General features: G+C 54.6%; 3 protein-coding genes across 7 annotated transcripts; 1 reads left to right on the forward strand and 2 right to left on the reverse strand.

Annotated features, from left to right (window-relative positions):
- Positions 1-1,383: 1,383 nt before the first annotated feature.
- FUNDC2 (FUN14 domain containing 2) lies at positions 1,384-7,681 on the forward strand. Its single transcript, XM_067004788.1, has 5 exons — positions 1,384-1,498; positions 1,652-1,802; positions 2,516-2,591; positions 3,850-3,984; positions 4,596-7,681. The coding sequence occupies exons 1-5, from the start codon at positions 1,480-1,482 to the stop codon at positions 4,671-4,673; spliced, it is 459 nt and encodes a 152-aa protein (XP_066860889.1). The 5' UTR covers positions 1,384-1,479; the 3' UTR covers positions 4,674-7,681.
- A 685-nt stretch (positions 7,682-8,366) lies between these two features.
- On the reverse strand, positions 8,367-19,125 carry CMC4 (C-X9-C motif containing 4). Of its 3 annotated transcripts, XM_067004790.1 has the most exons (4): positions 19,068-19,120; positions 17,625-17,670; positions 13,390-13,457; positions 8,367-9,854 (listed from the first exon to the last, which is right to left on the reverse strand). In XM_067004790.1, the coding sequence occupies exons 3-4, from the start codon at positions 13,445-13,447 to the stop codon at positions 9,685-9,687; spliced, it is 228 nt and encodes a 75-aa protein (XP_066860891.1). In that variant the 5' UTR covers positions 13,448-13,457; positions 17,625-17,670; positions 19,068-19,120; the 3' UTR covers positions 8,367-9,684. The 3 variants fall into 3 exon arrangements, with proteins under 3 accessions (XP_066860891.1, XP_066860890.1, XP_013039201.1); XM_067004789.1 differs by lacking the exon at positions 17,625-17,670 and having other exon boundaries at positions 19,068-19,125; XM_013183747.3 differs by lacking the exons at positions 17,625-17,670; positions 19,068-19,120 and adding an exon at positions 14,466-14,605.
- MTCP1 (mature T cell proliferation 1) lies at positions 9,715-15,338 on the reverse strand. Of its 3 annotated transcripts, none has more exons than XM_013183745.3 (4): positions 15,206-15,338; positions 14,934-15,104; positions 14,729-14,780; positions 9,715-9,854 (listed from the first exon to the last, which is right to left on the reverse strand). In XM_013183745.3, exons 1-3 carry the CDS (start codon positions 15,311-15,313, stop codon positions 14,733-14,735), a joined length of 327 nt encoding a protein of 108 aa, XP_013039199.1. In that variant the 5' UTR covers positions 15,314-15,338; the 3' UTR covers positions 9,715-9,854; positions 14,729-14,732. The 3 variants fall into 3 exon arrangements, with proteins under 3 accessions (XP_013039199.1, XP_013039198.1, XP_013039197.1); XM_013183744.3 differs by lacking the exon at positions 9,715-9,854 and adding an exon at positions 13,390-13,457; XM_013183743.3 differs by lacking the exon at positions 9,715-9,854 and adding an exon at positions 14,565-14,647.
- Positions 19,126-19,245: the final 120 nt, after the last annotated feature.

A 19,245-nucleotide genomic window follows, 5' to 3' on the forward strand; every position in this document is an offset into this window, starting at 1 on the left:
TTGCTTTGACGGGGCTGAGCTGCAAATTTCCTATCTGCGAGCTGCAGCGTGCCCCGGCCGGCCGCGGTGCCGGGGCTGTCCCTGTGCGTCTGCGTGACACCAGCGCGGATGTCCCAGCCAGGGGAAGGGGAATTCAGGCGTTGCTTCTCGCCGTACTAAAAGCAGAGGCTCCATCACAGCCTCGGCAGAGCGTGTGAACCGGGACCACGAGGCTGAAGGCACCTGGACGTCACCCCGAGACACCGGGGTAGCAGCCTGGGAGCTCCCCATGTCCCTGTGCGCTGGGGACATGTGCTTTCAGCGGGGGACCCTGGCATCTGGTGGAGACGGCCAGGTACAGTGCCTCTCTCAGTGGGTCTGAGCATTTTGGGGGGAATTGCTGGGAGCAGATGGGTTTGCTGGGTGCGTTATTGCCCGGTGCTGCTGCACATGGCCGCTGCAGAGCCCACGTGGGCTGGCGAGCAGGGGGGTCACCGGCCACGCTGGCTGGGAGGTGGTCACTGGGAGGGGTGGGAAGCATTTGAGATGGGGAAAGACTTTTGGGGCTTGCACCCCCTGAGCCAAACGGGACTGGTAACTTGTGGGGAGCCCCGATGGCTCGTGGGGTGCTCAGGTGCCAGTGCTGGGCTCTGCAGCTGCCCCCCAGCCCCTTAACGCCCTCCGTACCGAGCAGGAACACGGCGGCCCCCGGCCCCCGGCATCACAGCCCCTGCCCCGCCGCGGGAGGAAGCCGAGCGCCCGCAGGATGGTGCACGTGTGCCGGGAAGGACGGGGCCATGCGGCTGGAGCTGCGGGCGCCCTGGGACCCCGCGTGTGGGGCTGACCCAGCTGGCACCAGGCAGGGGGAAGGCGCGAGGACAACCCCGCCCGGTGCCAGGGCTGGGAGCCCACCACGTCCCAGCCACGCCGGGACCCGGCCGCCACATCTCGTTTTCCCGGGGGAAGCCGCTCCGCTCGCCGCCAGCCCTGCCCGGAGCCGAGGCCGGAGACACGGTGCCGTTGGCCGCCCAGTAGCCGGTGTAGGATCTGTCTGACCGTCCCGCTAACAGCTACATCTGATTACTGGGTCACCAACGGGCCGCCGCCACGCTGCGCCCGCGGGAGCTGCCCTCGGCGGGGACGGGGCGGCGGGGACGGCGGGGGGCTCGGTGAGGGGAGAGCCTGACTGACGCCACGGTGCTTTGGCGCTCGGCAGAGCAAACACAGGGGGGTTACGCTCGGCAGAGAGCAAATAAACGTTCAGAGAGCGCTGTTTCCTTCTCCACGTGCTTATGAAGAGCGAAAGCCGGCCGGCATCCCACCCACACGGGCACCGGGGGCGTGCACGGGGCTGCGCACCCCGCCCTCCGCGCCTCACGCTGAGGCGCCCCGGGGCCCCCCCTCAGCCCCCGGCGCCTCCCGAGGGGCGGGGCCACGGCGCGGGGCGGGCCGCGCTGGGGCGGGGCCGCGCGCAGGCGCAGTGGCGGGCGGAGCGGGAAGATGGCTGCGGCGGGCGGAGGTGGGCGGCGGGGCGCGGGGCGCGGGGCGGGCGCGTCGCCATGGCGACGGCGGGGCCGGGGTTGGGGGGGGGGGGGCCGAGGGTCGGGCCCGGCCCGGTCGGGCCCGGTCGGGCCCGGTCGGTGACGGCGCGCGGTGTGTTGGGTGCCCGCAGGCCGGCCGGAGGACGCGTTCACCGTGCTGGAGCTGTCCGAGTACGCCAAGAGCCGGCCGTGGTGGCGCAGGGTGTTCGCGCCCGCCTCGGGGTCGAGCGCGGAGAAGTACAACGTGGCCACGCAGCTCGTCATCGGCGGCGTCACCGGCTGGTGAGCGGCACCGGCACCGGGCACCGGGGGGCGGCAGGCGGGGGGGGAGCCCTCCCGGGGCCGGCCCCAGCCCCAGCCCCGGCCCCGGCCCCAGCCGCGGGCCGTTTGCTGACAGCCAACGCCAGCCCCCTGCCGCGGGGCTGAGCCGGGGCCGGTGGCTGCCGTGGGTGTCCTTCGTGCCGGGAAAGCGTCAGCCCTGCCAGGGGGGCGGCACGGCTTCAGGGCGCTCCTGCGTGCCCGCAGCAGGAACGAGAAGGAAAAGCGCCGCTTGTTTAGGCCGCGAGGAAGCCAGCCCTGTGACCGGCCTCCCGCGCTCCTCCGTGGGGGGACAGCGGGTGTGCTGCCGAATCTCCTTCTGGAGATGGTGATTAAAAATAATAAAAAAAAAAAGGTATCCCACCGAAATCACGTGCTGATTTTGGTTAAACCACGTGTTTCCGACTACGCTTTCGGGAGAACACGATGCTGAAGAGATAAGAATCAAAGCTGCGAAAGCCTGAAATGCCGTAGTGAGAAGTAAAGAGCTGCAAAGTGTCACGTCTGGCCAGGCACAAATTCTCCTTGTTTTTCTCCGCTTGCGTGTGGCCTTCTGCTGTCAGCCAGCCTGTCTCCAAGCCCCAAGCAATCAGCACCGAAGGCAGGCCTGTCTGTAGGATGCGTGATGTGCGTGCTTGGTGTCGCGTTCTCCTCACTGGATCCTGGTTGATTTGCAGGTGCACTGGCTTCATCTTCCAGAAAGTTGGAAAGCTGGCAGCAACGGCAGTGGGAGGTGGCTTCTTCCTGCTTCAGGTGTGTACGAAGAGCGGGCCAGGCTTTGCGAGAACGCTGCTGGTGGGGAGGAAGGGCTGTCTTAGTGCTCCTTACTTGTTGGGACGTGTGGGGTCAGCTCCCTGCTCTGCCAGAGGCCCTGTGTGCCTGCGGATGCCATGGGCGTATGTTCCCTGGCACAGGTCGATGCCCCACGTCCACAGGCAGCGTAAATAAAAGCGTGTTAGAACCAGAGACGTGCTCAAATGCTGCTCATGGAGTCACGTTAGAACATCATAGAAACACCCTAGATCACCTCAGGGGTGCTTCTCAGCTCTTAATAGCCAGGGCTGATCAAGTCTTGTCGGTCTGCAAAGACTTGTTAAAGTTTTGTGGGGGGGTTGCTGCTGACGTCTTGCAGGGCCAATTCAAATCCCTGAATAAATTTCCTCCCTGCTTTAGTAGCAGCAGAGCAGGAGCATAAGCTTCAGGATTGCTGAAAGGTGCTGTCTGCTTGGGGCTGGCTGACAAAGGCCAGGCCAAGGCACGTGGGTGCCGTTGCTGCAGAGGCACCTGAGTGAAGTGGAAGCAAGCTTCGGCCGCGGTGATCTGCACTGCTGCTGCAGGAGGGGCTGGTCAGAGCTGGCTGCTGTAGTTAGGCCGTTTCCTCCAGCCATTTCTTCTGGTTTCTAAGAACTCAGAAACCGAGGGGAGCCTCTCAGATGCTGAAATCGAGTCCGTATATCCTGCAGGAGGCAGAAAGCTCTCAGACCTCACGCAGCAGTCTTTGGTGGTTTGCTCCCAAGGCGCTCTATCTCGTGTGACTCGTTCTCACTCTTCTGGTTCCACTCGTTCTGCTGAAAGCCAAAGGCTCGCTCTGAGCAGGGAGAGTTTCACCCCGTTGAATCATCCTGACCAGACGAAATAGTCAGGGAGGAACAGGCTATTAATAGCAGCGTCCACCCGCAGCAGCAGGAGAGCTGCGGAGCGTCCCAGCGATGTGCATGGCAGTTGTGAGGGGGAAGGGGGGGGCAGCTTTACGCTGGAGAGGCTGACACAGCTAAGCTGCAGTGCGTGCCCTTCTGTTAGAGGATTACTGCGGGAGGCAGATGTTGCAGGACAAACGTAACCACGGGGATGGTGCTTTGTCCGGTTTCTGAGCTTGTGTGCTCATCTTCTCTCAGCCTGCTGGTCCAGGGTGTGGGGGCGGCGTTGGTCTGGGAAGGGGTGGGTGGGCACGGGGTTCTCTTTAGCCGGGATTTCACTCCAGGAGCTTTCTTTCCACCCCTCAATGTTCCAGATCGCAAACCACACGGGATACATCAAAGTGGACTGGAAGCTAGTAGAACGGGATGTGAACAAAGCCAAGCAGCAGCTGAAGTTTCACAGCAGCGGTAACAAAATGTCTCCAGAAGTGAAAAGCAGAGTGGATGAGGTGAGCCAGTTCTTCCAGGGTGTGAGCAGGTGCCCTGCTGGAGGCACGGCAGGAAACAGGATTGAATTCTGCGCTCCTGTGGATCCTCCACCATGCAAATACGAGGAGGGAGTGCTTGTGTAAAAGCAAAGCTACCTACATGAATTTGAGGCAGACAGGGCGTCTTCTAGGCGTGACGCCTACTCACCATTTGTTGTGGCAAAGTCCTTGGGGTTGGAAGAAAACGTGCTGGGATTGTGGGGAGCTCGAGAAGCATCTCTGCAGGCTGGGAAGGAGAGCTAAGCAGGTCTGGCGGCACAGTGGCCTGGTTATTCTGGGCTCTGCCATAGCATGATCTGACTCACATGTGCCATCAGCTGCCCTTCTGTCAGGCTCAGCTGCACAGCGCCCGTCAGAGGATCCGGGCTGCACTGGGATTGTTTCACAGTTCAGGTGCCACGGATACAGCAGGGAGGCCATTAGGGAGGATGCTGAGCTGGTGCTGAGCAGTGGCCGCTCTCCCAGTGTTGCCCACCTGAAAGAACAGCCCGAGAGGTGCCTTACTGTGGGGAGGGTGGGTGAGTGGCTGCTGCTGTTGGAGAACACTCTCGCCTCTTCTCTCCCATGCTTAGGTGATCATATTTCTGAAGAAGAACGTTATCCTGACTGGAGGGTTTGCTGGAGGATTTCTGCTTGGAATGGCTTCCTAGGAACTACAGTTGACTCTCCCTTCGTGCCCAGCCTCCCTTGCCCTCCTCTCCTTCCCGTTCCCTTTAACGTAAAAGTCAGTGGATGTTTCCAACAGGCTCAGCCCCCTGCTCACAGGTTCCAGCCCTTATTTCTTACAACGCTCCTCCAGACTTCCAGCTTTTACCTGTCTGGGCTGTCTGGGTGCTGGGACTGGCCTGAAATTTTTGACTCCCAATGCATCATTGTGATTTCTTTCCCCTCCAAATACACCCAGTCCCAAGTCCTCAGATGACTTGCAGCCTCATAAACGTGTAGTGGCAGAGAAATCTCTTAAACGTGCTTCTTTTCAGGTGTGCAGGACCTGTGCATTTGTCTGCCAGTACATGTGTACAACAGCTGCCAGCCGTTGACTGCTGTTTAGCTTGCACTTTCCCTGCTCCGGTGCCTGGAAAGCCTGTGCCTCCCTCTGTGCAGAGCTGGGTGTGAAATGCAGATATTCCTGCATGTCCTGGAGTGGCTGCAGAGGTGTCGGGGGCAGCTTGGGCTGTGTGGGTAAGGAGCACGTTCATGCTGTGTGTGGCGGTGGGGGTTCTGCCCTCCCCCTGCCCTGCACGTGGGTGGCTGTTTGGCTCCTCGCCTGCTGTTATTTATAGCCCTTACTGGAAGTGCAGCTCTGGCACTGCAGATGGAAACTGAGCACCACGGGTGGCTCCGGACTCTCTCCTTATCCTGCGTTCTGAAAGTAGAGCTCCTTTCTCGCTTGCTGGCTGTCGGCCTGGTGCTGAGGCGCTCTCGTGGTGAGCAGGCTCGCGGGGCGCTCGCCCTGTCCGTGTCAGCCTGCCTGCCGCGGGCGGCGTTTCAGCTGTGCCGCTCTCCGCAAAGCACCTTGGGGCTCAGAGTGGTGTTTGTAAGCCTGCTGGGGCCTTCTCTGGCCACCTTGGAGTTGGTGGTGCTCTTACAGCCACGTGGGACGGGATTGTAGGTGGCAAGTGTTCAGGGCCCGTTGTGCTGGTCCAGGATCCCCGTGGCCAGCTCCGTTGTGGTGTGTCTGGGGAGGAAAGAGAAGGTGAAACCTGGTTAGAACTACTTCGAGCACAGTCCCCTACCTGTTGCTGCAGGGTACAAACTCCAGCTCCCTGATCTCTTTAAGCAGCTGGACTCTTTAGTGCTTCCAGCATCTGTCTGCACCCTGGTGGCTGCCGTGGTCAGGGGGCCGGCTGCCTTCCTGCAGCAGCTCCTGGGACTCGCAGAATCCTTTGACTGCATTTGGCAACAACTCCCGTTTGTTTCTCCCCCAACCTGAGGCTGTGGTTACGAAGATGCTATGCGGAGCAGCTCAGCCTGCCTGCTTATCTGTCACTCTGCATACAAAAACAGGGTACTGTAAATAACAAAAAGGGTGGGGAAAAAATGGGTGTGCCCTTGTAGGAGTAGATCGTTTCCAAGCTCTTTGCCTTGGTTTTGTTTCTTCTTTGACTTTACCATTTCCACAAAAAAAAACCAACCTGCTTGCTTAATCCCCTTGCTTATTTCCAACGGCTGTAGCCCTTCTTCTGCAGGTAATGAGGCAGCCCAGATGCAGAGCTCAGGTGTTCGTGGGAGGTCTGGCCCGGTGCAGTTGTGTGCAGAGCAGAACTCTAACCTACAAGAAAAATGAAAAAAAAAAAGTTTAAAAAAAAAAAATCTTAGAGGTGTTCTGCACTGGCTGTGCTTGGTTGGCATTAGCACTTTGCAGAGCGTGGGGACTTGCACGGTGTAGGGTGATGTCCTCCAGCAGGTACACGCAGGTGTTCGTGCCCAGAACGTTGATGTGAAGCCCACCTTTCATGGGGAACGTGATAGAGAATGGTGATGCACGTGGGTGCCCAGGACACAGCGGTCAGCAGCTGCACCCCATCTCCCATGTCGTGTGATGCCGTTCTGAACATAGACTGTTGGCTCTCGGTATGGGTACAGGGGGGATCCTTCCTCAAAGAGCTGCTGGAAGGGCTGGAGCTGGGGGTTCTGCCACCAGAGGTTTTGGGCCGAGCACAAGGCACTTGTTCGTTTTCTTTCACTTCTGATTGAAGTGTCAGCATGGCAACACTTCGATTTAGCTGAGGTTTTCTCACCTTCTGGAGATGAATAGAGGCTGCAGGTAATCAGGAAACTTAAGTTGGTGTCTTTGCTCCTGTCCTACCAGGGAGAATAAAGGAGCAGCTGGGCTCACATCCTTTTAACGATGACTTTTAGGAAAGCCATCAAGGGCTGCAGGAGTGATGCGATGCAGCAAATAGGTCCTTGATAAATCGGTGTTTGGGAGTGGAGTGACAAAAGCGTTTTCTTTTTTTAGTAACCCTGCACAGCTGGATGTGGCTGAATTAATACGTTTGTATTGCAGAGTATCTCTTGTTCCGGTAGGGAAACAGCATTGCTTCCCCTCTGCCCGGTGTGCTGCATAACCCAGCTTCTACCGAGGTGCATCACAAATCTTACCCAACGGCAAAGTTCAAAGTAAATCCGAGCGGACCTTAGGGCTGTTTTTCGAGCTCAGATAAGTCGCTTTCTGCCCTTTGCAGGGAGGGGTGCACTGGATTCTGCTCCACAGGGTCCCGACTTGCTGCTATGGAGAGGAATGGCCCGGAGAGGGAGCCAGAACGTCTCAGTTCCTGCAGGAAGCGAGTGGTTGAGACAAATTCATGTTGAGTTTGGTGTGAGCACAGGCAGGGAGTGGACAAGGACATCAGCATCTGGCAAATCTTTCTGCTGTGCCAGTGTCGGGCTCACGGCTGGCACTGTTTGACGCTGCGTGCCCACACTGGAAGGTTTGATGCTCTGTGGGAATGCATTTTCATTGCTGCAGGTGCCAAGATGAGGTGTTCCCCCCCACACTCCCCAACACACTTGCTCCTTTTGGTCTCGTTTCAACAACTTCTGGCATCTGTACCAGTACGGGAAGGTTTAAAACACACTAGGCTTTTAAAGTCTTTTTATATATTGTATGTAAATGCTTGTTGAAGTGATATTTTATTAAACAGTTTTGCTCTAATTTCCGTGTGAGGTCTGTTGGCTTCTAGGGAACCAGCACGTTGTGTCTTCGCCTCGCCCTGCGTGTTGCATTTTATTCATGGGCGCAGTTGCAGTCGGTCTGGTGGCACAGGACGACCAGCCTCCCCTCCTCTGCAGGTGGCCCTGGCTGAGGGTGAGCTGCCTTAACAGATCCCTCTCCCTGGTGATCCTGGCACCCACTGCCCACGCTCCCAGAAGCTGGGATGCCTCCGGGGCAGGAGGTGATTCTGCTGCCAGCCTGGCCTCAGAGGTTTCTTGCTCATGGAGTTTGCTCTACCTGAATAGAAATGGGCGTGGATACAAAGATTTTGGTAGGTGCAACAGAAGCCTAAATATTTTTTTGATCATGTATTAGTGATTTTCTTTCTCTTGCTCAGATCGGGCAAGAGGGAAAAATGAGCTACTTGTTAAGTGTTTGAGCTGCTTCACATCGTTGGCATGATTTTCTACTGCTTTTCAAGAGCATTAGCCACCCTGCCACCCCTCTGTTTTGTTGTCCAGTAAGGCTAGCTCTGAATTATTCATAGCCCAGCCTGTGAAAATACCAAGCAGCTTCTATTTAAACATGATAATGTCACATGTAGCTCTGGACAGTGAACAGCAGCCAAGCTGCCCAGCTTACAGCCATGTTGGGTTCTCAATAAACAACCACACTGAGACTGCAATTTGTTCCAGTCATTTATTTTGTATTATGGTATTTCAGAGCAGTGAATACAGATGGTTTGCTCTTCTAGGCTTCAATACACTCATCTATTGTGCCTAGACTACAGTGGTCTGTTTATAGAAGCTGTATTTCATAATTAATTGTACTTGATCACAGCACAAAAGTCCTTACGGCTAGATCTAATGACAGAGTTAGTGGCCTAGTGGGTTCAAAGTCTGGTATGTGGGTGCCCTGGACTTGGCACCCACTGAGGTGCCTGGACTCCTGCTACAGTGGACGGAGAGACGTAGGCAGCTCTAAAGGGTGATGCAGGAACCTGTCTACCAAGCTCTTCCTACAGGTCACAGGAAATTCTGCTGCACAGGTGAGAGCTTCTGAAAAGCCATCTCTCCCTGGGGTCCAGACACAGACGGTTTGTGTGTGAGTCTGAAATGCTGTACCGAAAGTGGGTGCCTACAACTGCTTGTTCAGTAAGTGGCACCTAAGTCGGTTCTTGGATCTAGCCCAGGGCTTTGTGATAGGCCCCTGGGTACCAGCGCACTGAATTACGCTGGATTTATAACATATTGCTTAAAGGTCTTCAATTATACAGAAATTTATAAATTTTATATCAACAGTCAGATTTCCCAAATGAATATTGCTTTTTTTAAAAAAATCCTATTCCTGTAGCAATCCCTGAAATAATGTTCCTGTAACATCTTTATTGTCATGCAAATAGCAGCGTGTAGGCAATTCAAATATAGTAATCAAAACTCTGTCCAGTGGGAAAGTGAGGCACTTAGGCAAAGTGACGTGTAGTCACTCATGAGCTATGCAAAACCTAGGAACGAACCCCGGACCTGATTCCCGTTCTTGAGCTTGAACCACTGGACAGGTGAATGTTGTCTGGAACTACTGCATGATGGCAGCAATACCTCTGCGGTGTCAAGATGGACTTTGTTTTATGTGTCACGCTTAAACTCACTCTTATGAGCACATTTCCTGTACCTCCCACTCTAGAAGCCAGAGTAACTTGGTTCCAGCCCTCCATTTTGAGAGCAAGGATGGGTTAGAGTAAGGTGAGCATTCTAAAAACATCAAACCGATTTTTCACAGACACAGTTGCAATGCGAAGACAATGTAGATGATGTTTTGGTACAGAAAATACAGTCTGTTAACCAGGCCATCTCTTGGTACTGCGTTATACTTTTTGGTGCACGGGATGGTGTGTTCTAGGAGCCTTCTGGCTTTCCTGAAAGTCTAGAGAAGGCTCGAAAAAAAAACACACATGGGCTCTGCAGGTGAGTCCGTGCTCTCGCACCTGCTGGAGCTGCATTGTGTTACTGAGGTGGTGGAGGAATTCCTTCTGAAGTAGTCTTAAGCTTTTCTCTCTCTCTTTCTTCTCTCTCAAAACCTGAACAACAGATGGAGCGGCCCTTGGGGTACCGGGCGCAGCACTTCCGCATCTCCTGAAGCACAGCTGCACACTTAGACTCCACGTAGTTGTTCGCTGGAAAATAAAAAGGAGACACAAAGTCTACACAGGGGAACTGGTGCTGACCCCGAGGGGCTCTGTCTAGCCTTTGGATGCTGGGCAGTGTGCTGCTCTGGCAGGCAAGAACTGCTGACAGGCATTTTGTCACTTCCCTGCTCTACAAAAAAGGCTCTCCTTAGTGTCAGCTGTTTAACCCAATGCTAACGCAGCCTTGCTGGTCTGGACGGAGCACCTTCTGTCCCCCAGGTTTGGGGCTACCTCACCACTCCAGTAGGAACGAGGCTTCCCTAAGGCTGCCCTTTGCTCCCTACTTTCTTCAGCCTGTGTGCTTTCAAGCCGGATCGTGTGATCCCTGTTCTTCCACTCTGCTGCCTTGTCGTGACAAGGTTTATAGCATCTAAGGGCACCCCAAGAGGAGCTGGTATAAATGGGGACGAGTGGGCCCGCCATCCCTGTAGGGTTGGCAAAAGGAAGGGGTGGGGCGTGTGGCTGCAGCCCTCCTCCTGCGGGCTGCCAGGGGCAGGATGCGGTTAGCAGGGAGCGTAAGCCAGCCGGCTGCCGGGGGCAGGGAGGCAGCGACATGGCCCCCTTCCGCACAAGGGTCCCCCCTGCAGCTCGGGCAGCCCCTCAGCCACGTCGCTGGGACCTGTCCTCTCCCTGTCCCTTTCCTTCCTAGGCGCCTGCTCTCGGACACTGGCAGAGAGGGGACACGGGGCTAAACGGGCTGCTAGCCCTGCCGCGGGGTGACTGCGTGTACACAGCCACCTTCGCGCAAGCACCAGCCGGGCCCATCCGGCTCCGTATCGCCTCTGTTTCAGGCTCAGCGAGGTTCCCGCTGTGCCGGCGGCTCAGGTGCCTCGTCCAGCCCTAGCCCCTTGCCTGACACCGCTATCCTCGGCGGCGTGGCGGTGTGACGCTGTGCTTTGTGGGGCCGGCTCGGGAGGGGAGCCCTGGGCTACATGAGCAGGCCGCAGGTGGCTCGTGCGGCCCAGCGCCTGCCGGCCGGCCTGAGAGGCACAGAGACACCCGCCTCTGCCGCAAGGATGAGCAGCACAGACGCTGCACGGCCGCACTCAACCCCACTGCTGATTTTGGAGGACTAAAAGCAGCAGCAGCCCGCAGTGAGACACACGTAGTGCTGGCTGCAGTGGATGCCTCTTTCTGGGCTCTTTTAAGGGGCAAAGCAGCCCACGCTGAGCTCGGGGCTCTGAATTCCCTAGCCGGGTTGGTGAGGGACGTGTAATACAAGCACAGAGGTCAGCCCTGAGGAAAAGACTACAGTGATGTTACTGCTTTGTACGACAAAAGGCTTGAGCCTGCCCAGGGATCCCAAACGCGAGCCCTTTGCAGGCCTGGCCGGCCAGTGTCACCTCCAGATTGCTCTGAACTTACAGCGGAGGTGCTTTGGGCTCAGCGCCCACCCTCACCAGTGACTGGCCCTCATCAACTACCTGCAGCAGCTGGGGCTCAGGCCCAGCAGGGCTTCTGCCAGGCCTAGGAAACTAAGACTAATCAATCCAGGTGGCTTGGGAAGGATACCTGCAGCTCCATCCACCTGCTCAAAGCCCCTGCTGCTCTCCCTTGGGTTCAAGAGGAAGAAGCTGGCAACCTAGGTGTGGCAGGGCCTTGGAAAGGAAAGCTAATCTCTCTCTGTCATAACGTTCCTATGATGAGTGCTCCGAGGGCTCTCCTATCTGTTCCTGTGCCTGTGCAGGTTTGTTTCTAGCACTCCTGCTACGTTCAGGCACGCCCTGCTATCCGTCAGGGATGCATTCCTGTAAAGCACAATGGTTAGTCATACATCGGCCAGCAAAACACGAAAAAGATTTACAGTGGGCATTCAGTCTCACAGAGGAAGCAGGCAAGATCTTTTGAAACAATGACCCACTGCAAAACAGCAGGCTTGGAAAAGCCAGCATCTCCCAGTGCTCCTGCTCCTGCCCTCATCCTCCGCATGGCATACACTGTGGGTATTAGTCAGCTAATGTTCTGTGTACATCCTCTATTAAATTAATTCTTGCAGGAAAAATTGCTTCGCTGTCTGTCAACTCAGCTGCTTCATCTGTGCAGCTCAGACAATATCACAGCAGGGAAATGCACGCACAACAACAGCACTCCAGAACGTTAGCTAAAGAAGTGGAGGATGGGGGCGTGTGCGTAGCAGCGTCTAGAAGCTTCTCTGCTAACACTTAACCAGTCAGATCAAATCTGTACACAAACCTACGCAGGTAAAACGCTTGGAGTAACCTCCACGAGTGTTATGAAAATAACGTTGTCATAGCTGGGACCACAACACTGTTAAACATGAGCTTTTAAGTGCAGTTACTATGGGGAGAGAAGGCAGCTCTTCCCACCATAACGCTTCAAACTATCAGGACACTAAGAGCAAATCAGGCAATGTATTCACACAGGGAGGGGATTATTTGAGCCCTTGCTTTGAGCTGAACACAGCTTGCAAAAAACAATCCTGGGAAAAACAGACATCTACCTGGCTGACTTGCTTTTCCCTACTTTCTCCCAGATGCTTTCCCCCAGCCAGCAGGGGCTGTTGTGGCACCTGCACTGGTTGCGATCTCCGTGTTTGCAGCAGGCTGCAAAGCCATCCCTCAGCTTCCCCACAGGTCTCCTACCCAGCTCTCTGTATTTCAGCTAACCTGCTTGCAGTCTGCAAACAAACTAAAGGCAGAAATGAGCTGTCGTGGAACTGGCTTGGCTGCTTGAGCTGTGGCACCGCTAGCTTCTTGCCTGTCTGCCCTGGGCCACCGCAGTGAGTTCCTGAGAGGGGCTCAGCGCGCGCTAAGGGCTCTGCCAGGTGAGTGAGGAAGAACTCTTTCCCACGTGGCGGAGCTGCCTTGGCACACGGGAATGTTTTCTCTTACTCATTCTACGGGGCAAGTTGTTTTCCAAGAAGCAACCAAATTTTTTGAAGAAATATTTTTCTCCGCAACTAACAAAGCTGCTCTCCCCAACTCAGGCTCCCAAAGCACATTATCACATAATCTCCCCCTTCCCTACAAATATTTGGCAAAGCTATTACAAAACAGCTGTGAAAGGTCTCCAGAGGACACCGGTCCATCTCCTACCTTGAGGCCAGATCACATATACCACATCCCTTCCTGCCAGACATCTGTCTGACCTGCTCTTAAGATATGCCTCGAGCTAAACGCTCTGCAGTCTTCTGCAATCCACCCACTGCCTCACTACCCACTCTGCAAGAGAGCTTATTATAATGTCTAGCTCTCCCCGCCTACAGCTCGGTCCCAAGACTACACACAGGCTCTCACTACTGGCAAGGAGAACACGCCGTCAGAAATAAACACTTTGCTGTTACAAACGCTCCGTTTTGTACTAATGGTGTCTCGTTACTTACAACCAAGCACGAAGGAACTGTCTTAAAACCAGACATTATAATTTGGTTTGCTTTGCAATCAGGTCACGCTAATGTGCTTGCTTGCTTCCTCCTCAAGGTGAAAGGAGAGCAGGGTTAGGTTAAAAGAATCAAGTTCCACCAAAACTCAAGACACCAAAAAGACAAAATGACACTTGGTACCTTGCAAGCATTTCTGTATTTCACAGGCTTGTTTCTGGCAGGGATCCTTCTGGGACATGTTCAGAGAACTAAAATGATAGGAAAACGTTACTGTAGAAATAATGTCTGGGGGGTGGGAGGGAAAGACACTGTCTTAAAGCCAGGGCTTTAAAGAGTTCCCAATTTCCCTCTCTACCACAGACAGTTCAGAAAGCACCTACTGCTGCTGGCAGATGCCTGCCAACACAGACAGGGCTTCCCCAGCCTGCCCGTGAACACACAACGTTCACAGCACACCTCTCCCAGGGGCAGCTCGTTAGCGGCCTCCATATGTGACAGCTCTGTGTCTCGCTAAAGGATGTAGGCAGTGAGCACAGGGAGGTTTTACAGTGCTGTGCTTGGAGGCCTTTTCCTTTTCTCTGGTCAGAATGTGTCCTGCTCCACCTGGAAGCACAAAGATTCCAGCCACGACTGAAATGAACACGCCTGTCTTTTTTAACGGTTCTATGCCTCTAAACCTTATGCTAAAACATGTACTTGTGTAAAAGCCCTCTCTGTGAGCTCTACACGTCCAGGAGTTTGGTGTTACTCATATAACCGCATCTGGAGGAGGAGTTTAGGGAAAAAAAAAATACAAGAAAACAATATAGTTACGTATGTACTGTAAAAACAACAACAATGAAGGGGGATTTTTTTGTTGCAGGAGAAATCCTCTCAGAATTCCGCCCAAAAGAAACCACAATCAACCTCAATCACATCCCCGAAAAGCAGGATTTCACACAATCGATTGGACTTTCTGCAGCTGTGACACCTGTAACCACGATCTCTCGTGAGAAATCAAAAGAGAAGCAGAAGCTGGTGGGAGCAGCAGTTGGATGAGAGACCTCTAAGGGAAAGCATCGCTGTGGCTGAAAGTGGTGGTGGGACTTGCGCTCCCCCAGAGCCACAGTTCAGCTCTTGCCCCTGCCCAGAGCTAGGGAGGTGCTGCCTTTCAAACCTCTGGCCATTCACCATCCCACAGCACTTGGCAGTACCGCTAGGACATCACTTCCAGCATCCTGGCCAAACTCCACTTAGGGCAATTCCATTCTGCCTACCTAGAACTCCCCCTGACGTTTCAATTGGACACGATACTCCTCTTCACTGCCTGTCCTAACTCTTGTGTGATGTTGCTGTGTGTTGTTTAAGTGCCTCCACCCCAGGGGTGGCTGCATTTCAGTGGAGAGAGAATCATTTATTGTACAAAACATACAAGGACATCTTCCTAGAGCGACTGCTCCTGAAAGACAAAAATCGGTATTAAAGAATGACTGGGAATAAACAGAGCACAGTACAAAGCAGGGGTAATGTCTCCACGTACCAGATTAATCACCAGGCACGAGTTTAAGCAGCAGTTCTTCAACACCACCGAGCTGTAAGCGACAAGGAAAAGTTCAATACGTCTACAGTTACCGGGGCTGAGCTAACGGACTTCAATAAAACAACAGTCCTTTGCCGTCCCTCAAGGATCTCAAATGACTTCACAAACAGGAATGACTATGGTCTATTGTCGCCACCATCCTTACCATGAGATGGTGCTCTATCTCCCAAACGCGAGAGTTACTATCCCTGTACTGCTCACCCTGGGACAGCTGCCACATATGAGGCAGCCGGGATGGGGGGAGCTGGCTGGGTCGCAGCGCCTCACCCAGGGGAACCTGAACTCTTTGGATCCGAGCCCTCAGCATACCTTCCTCCTGGGGGAGAGCAACAAAGAGAGGAGGCAGTTACTGGCAATGCAGCAGAGGCACCTGCAACATCAAAGCCACAACCACGGCGAAGCCCAAAGCGCACTTGCCTCTTCCGCAGCCACGAGCCACGTTTTGCGGTGCTCATCGCAGTAAACACCTACGCGGCGCACCCAGAGGCGGACGGGAGGAGCGCCCGCGTGCCCTCCTTCTGCCATGCCCTCGGCCGCTCCTCGGCGCTCCGTCAGGTGTGCGGCATCGGCGCGCGGGCTCGTTAGCTCTGAGCGCGTTCGCGGAGAAAGCTCTCAGACCTGAAAGGCACCTCGGGGCGGCGTCTGACTTACTGGGTGGGATGCTATGTGCTGAAGGGTCCCTAGAAGGCAGCCTGGGGAACTAAGGTGATGCCTATGTGAGAGGAGGTTGCACGGCAAGTTGTACGCTGGGACGTGCGCACTATATGGCGTCTGTAAGGCATTCTGGGGCAAAAGGTGCTATAGGTACACGGTTAAACCCTGTGAATATTGGCTTTGCTTATTCCACTAACAGTCCTATTAACAGTCTTCGTGTAAAATAGGGGGAAAAAAAAAAAGAGGAAGATGAAAAGAAGAAAAAAAGTGATTTACGCAGGAGTTCCGTGGCTACTGATGGTCTAAATCCCAAAAGCAAAACTTGTGGCAACGGGTGAAATTAGCTTAACAAGAACGAGGATCACTCTGGATACAAAGCACGAGACTCCGTACGCTTGACTCTCATATTTGGATCTTGCAGAGCTGTCATTGTGCAGGGTCCTTCGTCTCATCTCTTAAGAGGGTAGCAGCATTGTCCATTCATACACAGGCTTCTCGTGAACAGCTCTTGTTACTCTGCGTAGTTCAGATTTTGGGTGCTTACCGAGAGCCAACGATAGCAGCAGGGGCAAAGGAATTTTGGACATGGAGGCGGTTCTTCCTACCAGAATGTTTGGTTAACGGCAAGTTTGTCTGTATGCCAGTTAGAGCAAGCTGAGCCATTAGCAAATGGAGGTCAGGGAAAATGGTTCTCTCTTTGAACCCTAGAAGAGGTAATCAAAACGGTACAGACAGTCTTCATCCTTTATCTAGGTTTAAAGTAGAACAGAATTAAGGTGCGATACATGTAACATCTTCCTGCTATGAAGCAGATGCAATACTCCTATCCCAGTGAAACACAGTGATCTTCCGAAAACTTGTGGAGTTATAAGGCATATTTCGGACAGAAGCAAGAAAATCTGGGTACAAAATAAAGCAGGGAAGGTCAGGGAGAGAAAAATATTGTTATACATTGGGGTACAAATACAACAGGAAACACACGTCCACGTTGCCTCCTCTACCTTACAGCAGCAGTTCCCTGCCTTTCCCAACCAAAGGGCCACCGAGCGTTTTTGAACACAAAACACCAACCACGGATCAGCCTGAACAGCACTCTCACAGTATTGCAATTTACACCAAGGAAAACTTTGAACGTTCTTTTATTATTTCTTTTTCTCCCATTCTGTTTGTTTCCTTGCTTGACGTGTGGCAATGTGTGTGTGTGTTACAGAAAGCTCTGAAGACCATCCCGTGGCGTGTTACAGCCATTCCAGGCAATGCCCCTGCAGCCAGCACTTAAAGGAATGTGACAGCAGACTGACAAGCCTCACGAGGCCTTCAGCAATGAGCTGTGAGGGTTGAAGTGACACCTCTGTAAGTCCTATTTGTTCTGCTTCATCCTAAGTTGCTTTACAAATTTAAGCCCACGTGTGGAAATCACTTTGCCCAACAGTGAAGTGCAGCAATCGCCACTGCTCACTTTCAGTCAGCAGAATGTAATTACCCAGGCTGGAATTTGGCCAGGACACTCTCCTACTCTGTGGAAAAATGCCAAAAGCTCCATCATGACCAAAAATGCTCACGAACTTGCTTTCATACCCCACTCAAAGTTGGAATTTCTACAGCTCATCATCCCCAGGACGAGAAGATGTTGTCAGCTCAATATTGATTCAGTTTTGGAAAAATATTGCTCCGTAAGTGAACACCACTGCTTCCTACAGCAAGTAAGCTCTCCCGGAAGGTCTCCTATCCAAATACTAACCTGGTTCAGCCTCGCTGAACTTCAGGCAGGAGGACTAAAGCACCACATGTATGTTTGTGTTTCCTGTGTATGAGCATGGTGGCAATGAGAGGTACAGGGCCGGCAGAACAAGGTCTGAGGACACCGTGCAGAATGGGCAGCAGTTAACAACATCGACTTTTCAGTCTTTGCCCCCAGTAATTTGACCCAAACTTCCTCCGAGCTCCACAGCTCTGAGTTCACAGGCTCGGTCTGGCCTCGCTTTTCTCCAGTCTCTAAGACTGTTACGAGGGTGCCCAGTTAGAGCCGCAAATAAAATCTCGAGGTCAGGCAAAACCGTCAATTGGGTTTGAAGTACGACAGGTCTGTCTTTGGAACTCAAACATACGAAAGGAACAGGAGCTTTGAAAAAGCATGCGCTTAGACATTTGTACCTAAAACGTCAAGACAGGAAAAACTTACACGATTCCTACTTTTTGCTGATTTTATCAGAAAGCAATAAAAGAGCCTGAAGGAAGACAGAGTTGAAAGAAGTAAGCTTACTTACATTTAAAACAAGTTGTAAAAACTCTTCCTTATATTGCTCGATTCGTTATCTATACCCCAAAAAACCCATCCAAAAAAAACCCAATCATCTTAAATTTGCAGGATTGCAGTGTCATCCTTTGACGCTGATTTCAGTGTTGCCATCAACATAATTGCATAAGACTGAGCAGTTTGAGGTTTGGGGCTGGGCAGATTTAAAGCCCAGCCCCACGGACATCCACAAGACTTGCAGGTATTCTGTCCATCTCGGTATTGGGCCTTGAAGTTTAGTGCTGCTCTGGGACCTGGGTGGCTTTCTGAGCCACACAACATGAACAAATGTGAAGATGGCCAGCAGGAGGACTGAACCTTGTGACGAAGATAATTTATTTGCTTTTAAAGTGGGTACATTAAATTATTTTAGCAAAACAACGAAAGAAATTGCTCCAGCTGCAGCTCGGACCATCCCCAGAGCTGGAGCTCGGCGTGCTGACCAGCCCCCCCTGTTCTGTTTTAGAGGGGGACGGGGTCGGACTGGTAGAGGAGCTGAGCTGCCATGTAGGCACCGAGGGAAGAAGCGATGGTGAAGCTCAGCGCACGGGGCACAGAGCTGTGCTAACGTGGCTACACGGCTCCAGACCAAAGCCGGCCAGTTCGGCCCCGCGTGCACGGCTCCTGGGGAGCTAAGTGGGAGCTGATCCTTCCCCAAAAAACAGCCTGTGTACATGACAGGGATCGGACGAGCTGCGTGCTGGGCTAAGGGCGCACTGACATGCGCTGGAACTTCTCTGTGGGGTTTGGACACTTCAGGGTTTGGACTCGCGGGGTCTGGACTCTTGGGGGCTTGGACGCTTTAGGGCTTGGACTTTTGGGGCTTTGGGGCTTGGACGCTTTGGGGCTTGGACTTTTGGGGTTTGGACTCTTTGGGGCTTGGACGCTTTGGGGCTTGGACTCTTGGGGGTTTGGACTCCTGGGGGGTTGGACGCTTTAGGGCTTGGACTTGTGGGCTTTGGGCTCTTGGGGTTTGGACCTGTGGGGTTTGGGCTCTTGGGGTTTGGGCTCATAGGGGGCTTGGCCGCTTTGGGGTTTGGGCTCTTGGGGGCTCGGACCCTGCCCTGCCCGTGGCGCTGCCCCCACCACGCGCCGCCAGCAGCCGGCTCCCGGCCCGCCCGCGGGGCAGCGGCGGCTGAGGGCCCGTGCGGGCTGCGCGGCGCTCAGGGCAGGGCGGGGGGGGCCGGGGCACGGCGGGGGGGGGGGGGGGGGGGGGGCACGGCGGGGTCCCGGTCCCGGTCCCGGTCCCGCCCGGGCAAACAGCGGGACCGCGGCCGGGGGTGTGAGGGGTGTGCGCAGCCCGCCCCGCGGCGACCGCCCGTGACCTACCTGCAGCCCTTGCCGCTGACAGCCCGCGCCGTGAGAGCCCAGCCAGGCCGGCCCCGCCCCCCCCCGCCCCCCCCCCCCCCCGCCGCCCGCCGGCCCCGCCCCGCCCCGCCCCGCCCCGCCCGGCCCCGGTGCGGGCGGCGGCGGCGGCAGCGCGGAACCCCGGGGCTTCGCCCGCGCG

This window comes from Anser cygnoides, chromosome 13 (assembly GCF_040182565.1).
Source record: "Anser cygnoides isolate HZ-2024a breed goose chromosome 13, Taihu_goose_T2T_genome, whole genome shotgun sequence".
Lineage (NCBI taxonomy): Eukaryota > Metazoa > Chordata > Aves > Anseriformes > Anatidae > Anser > Anser cygnoides.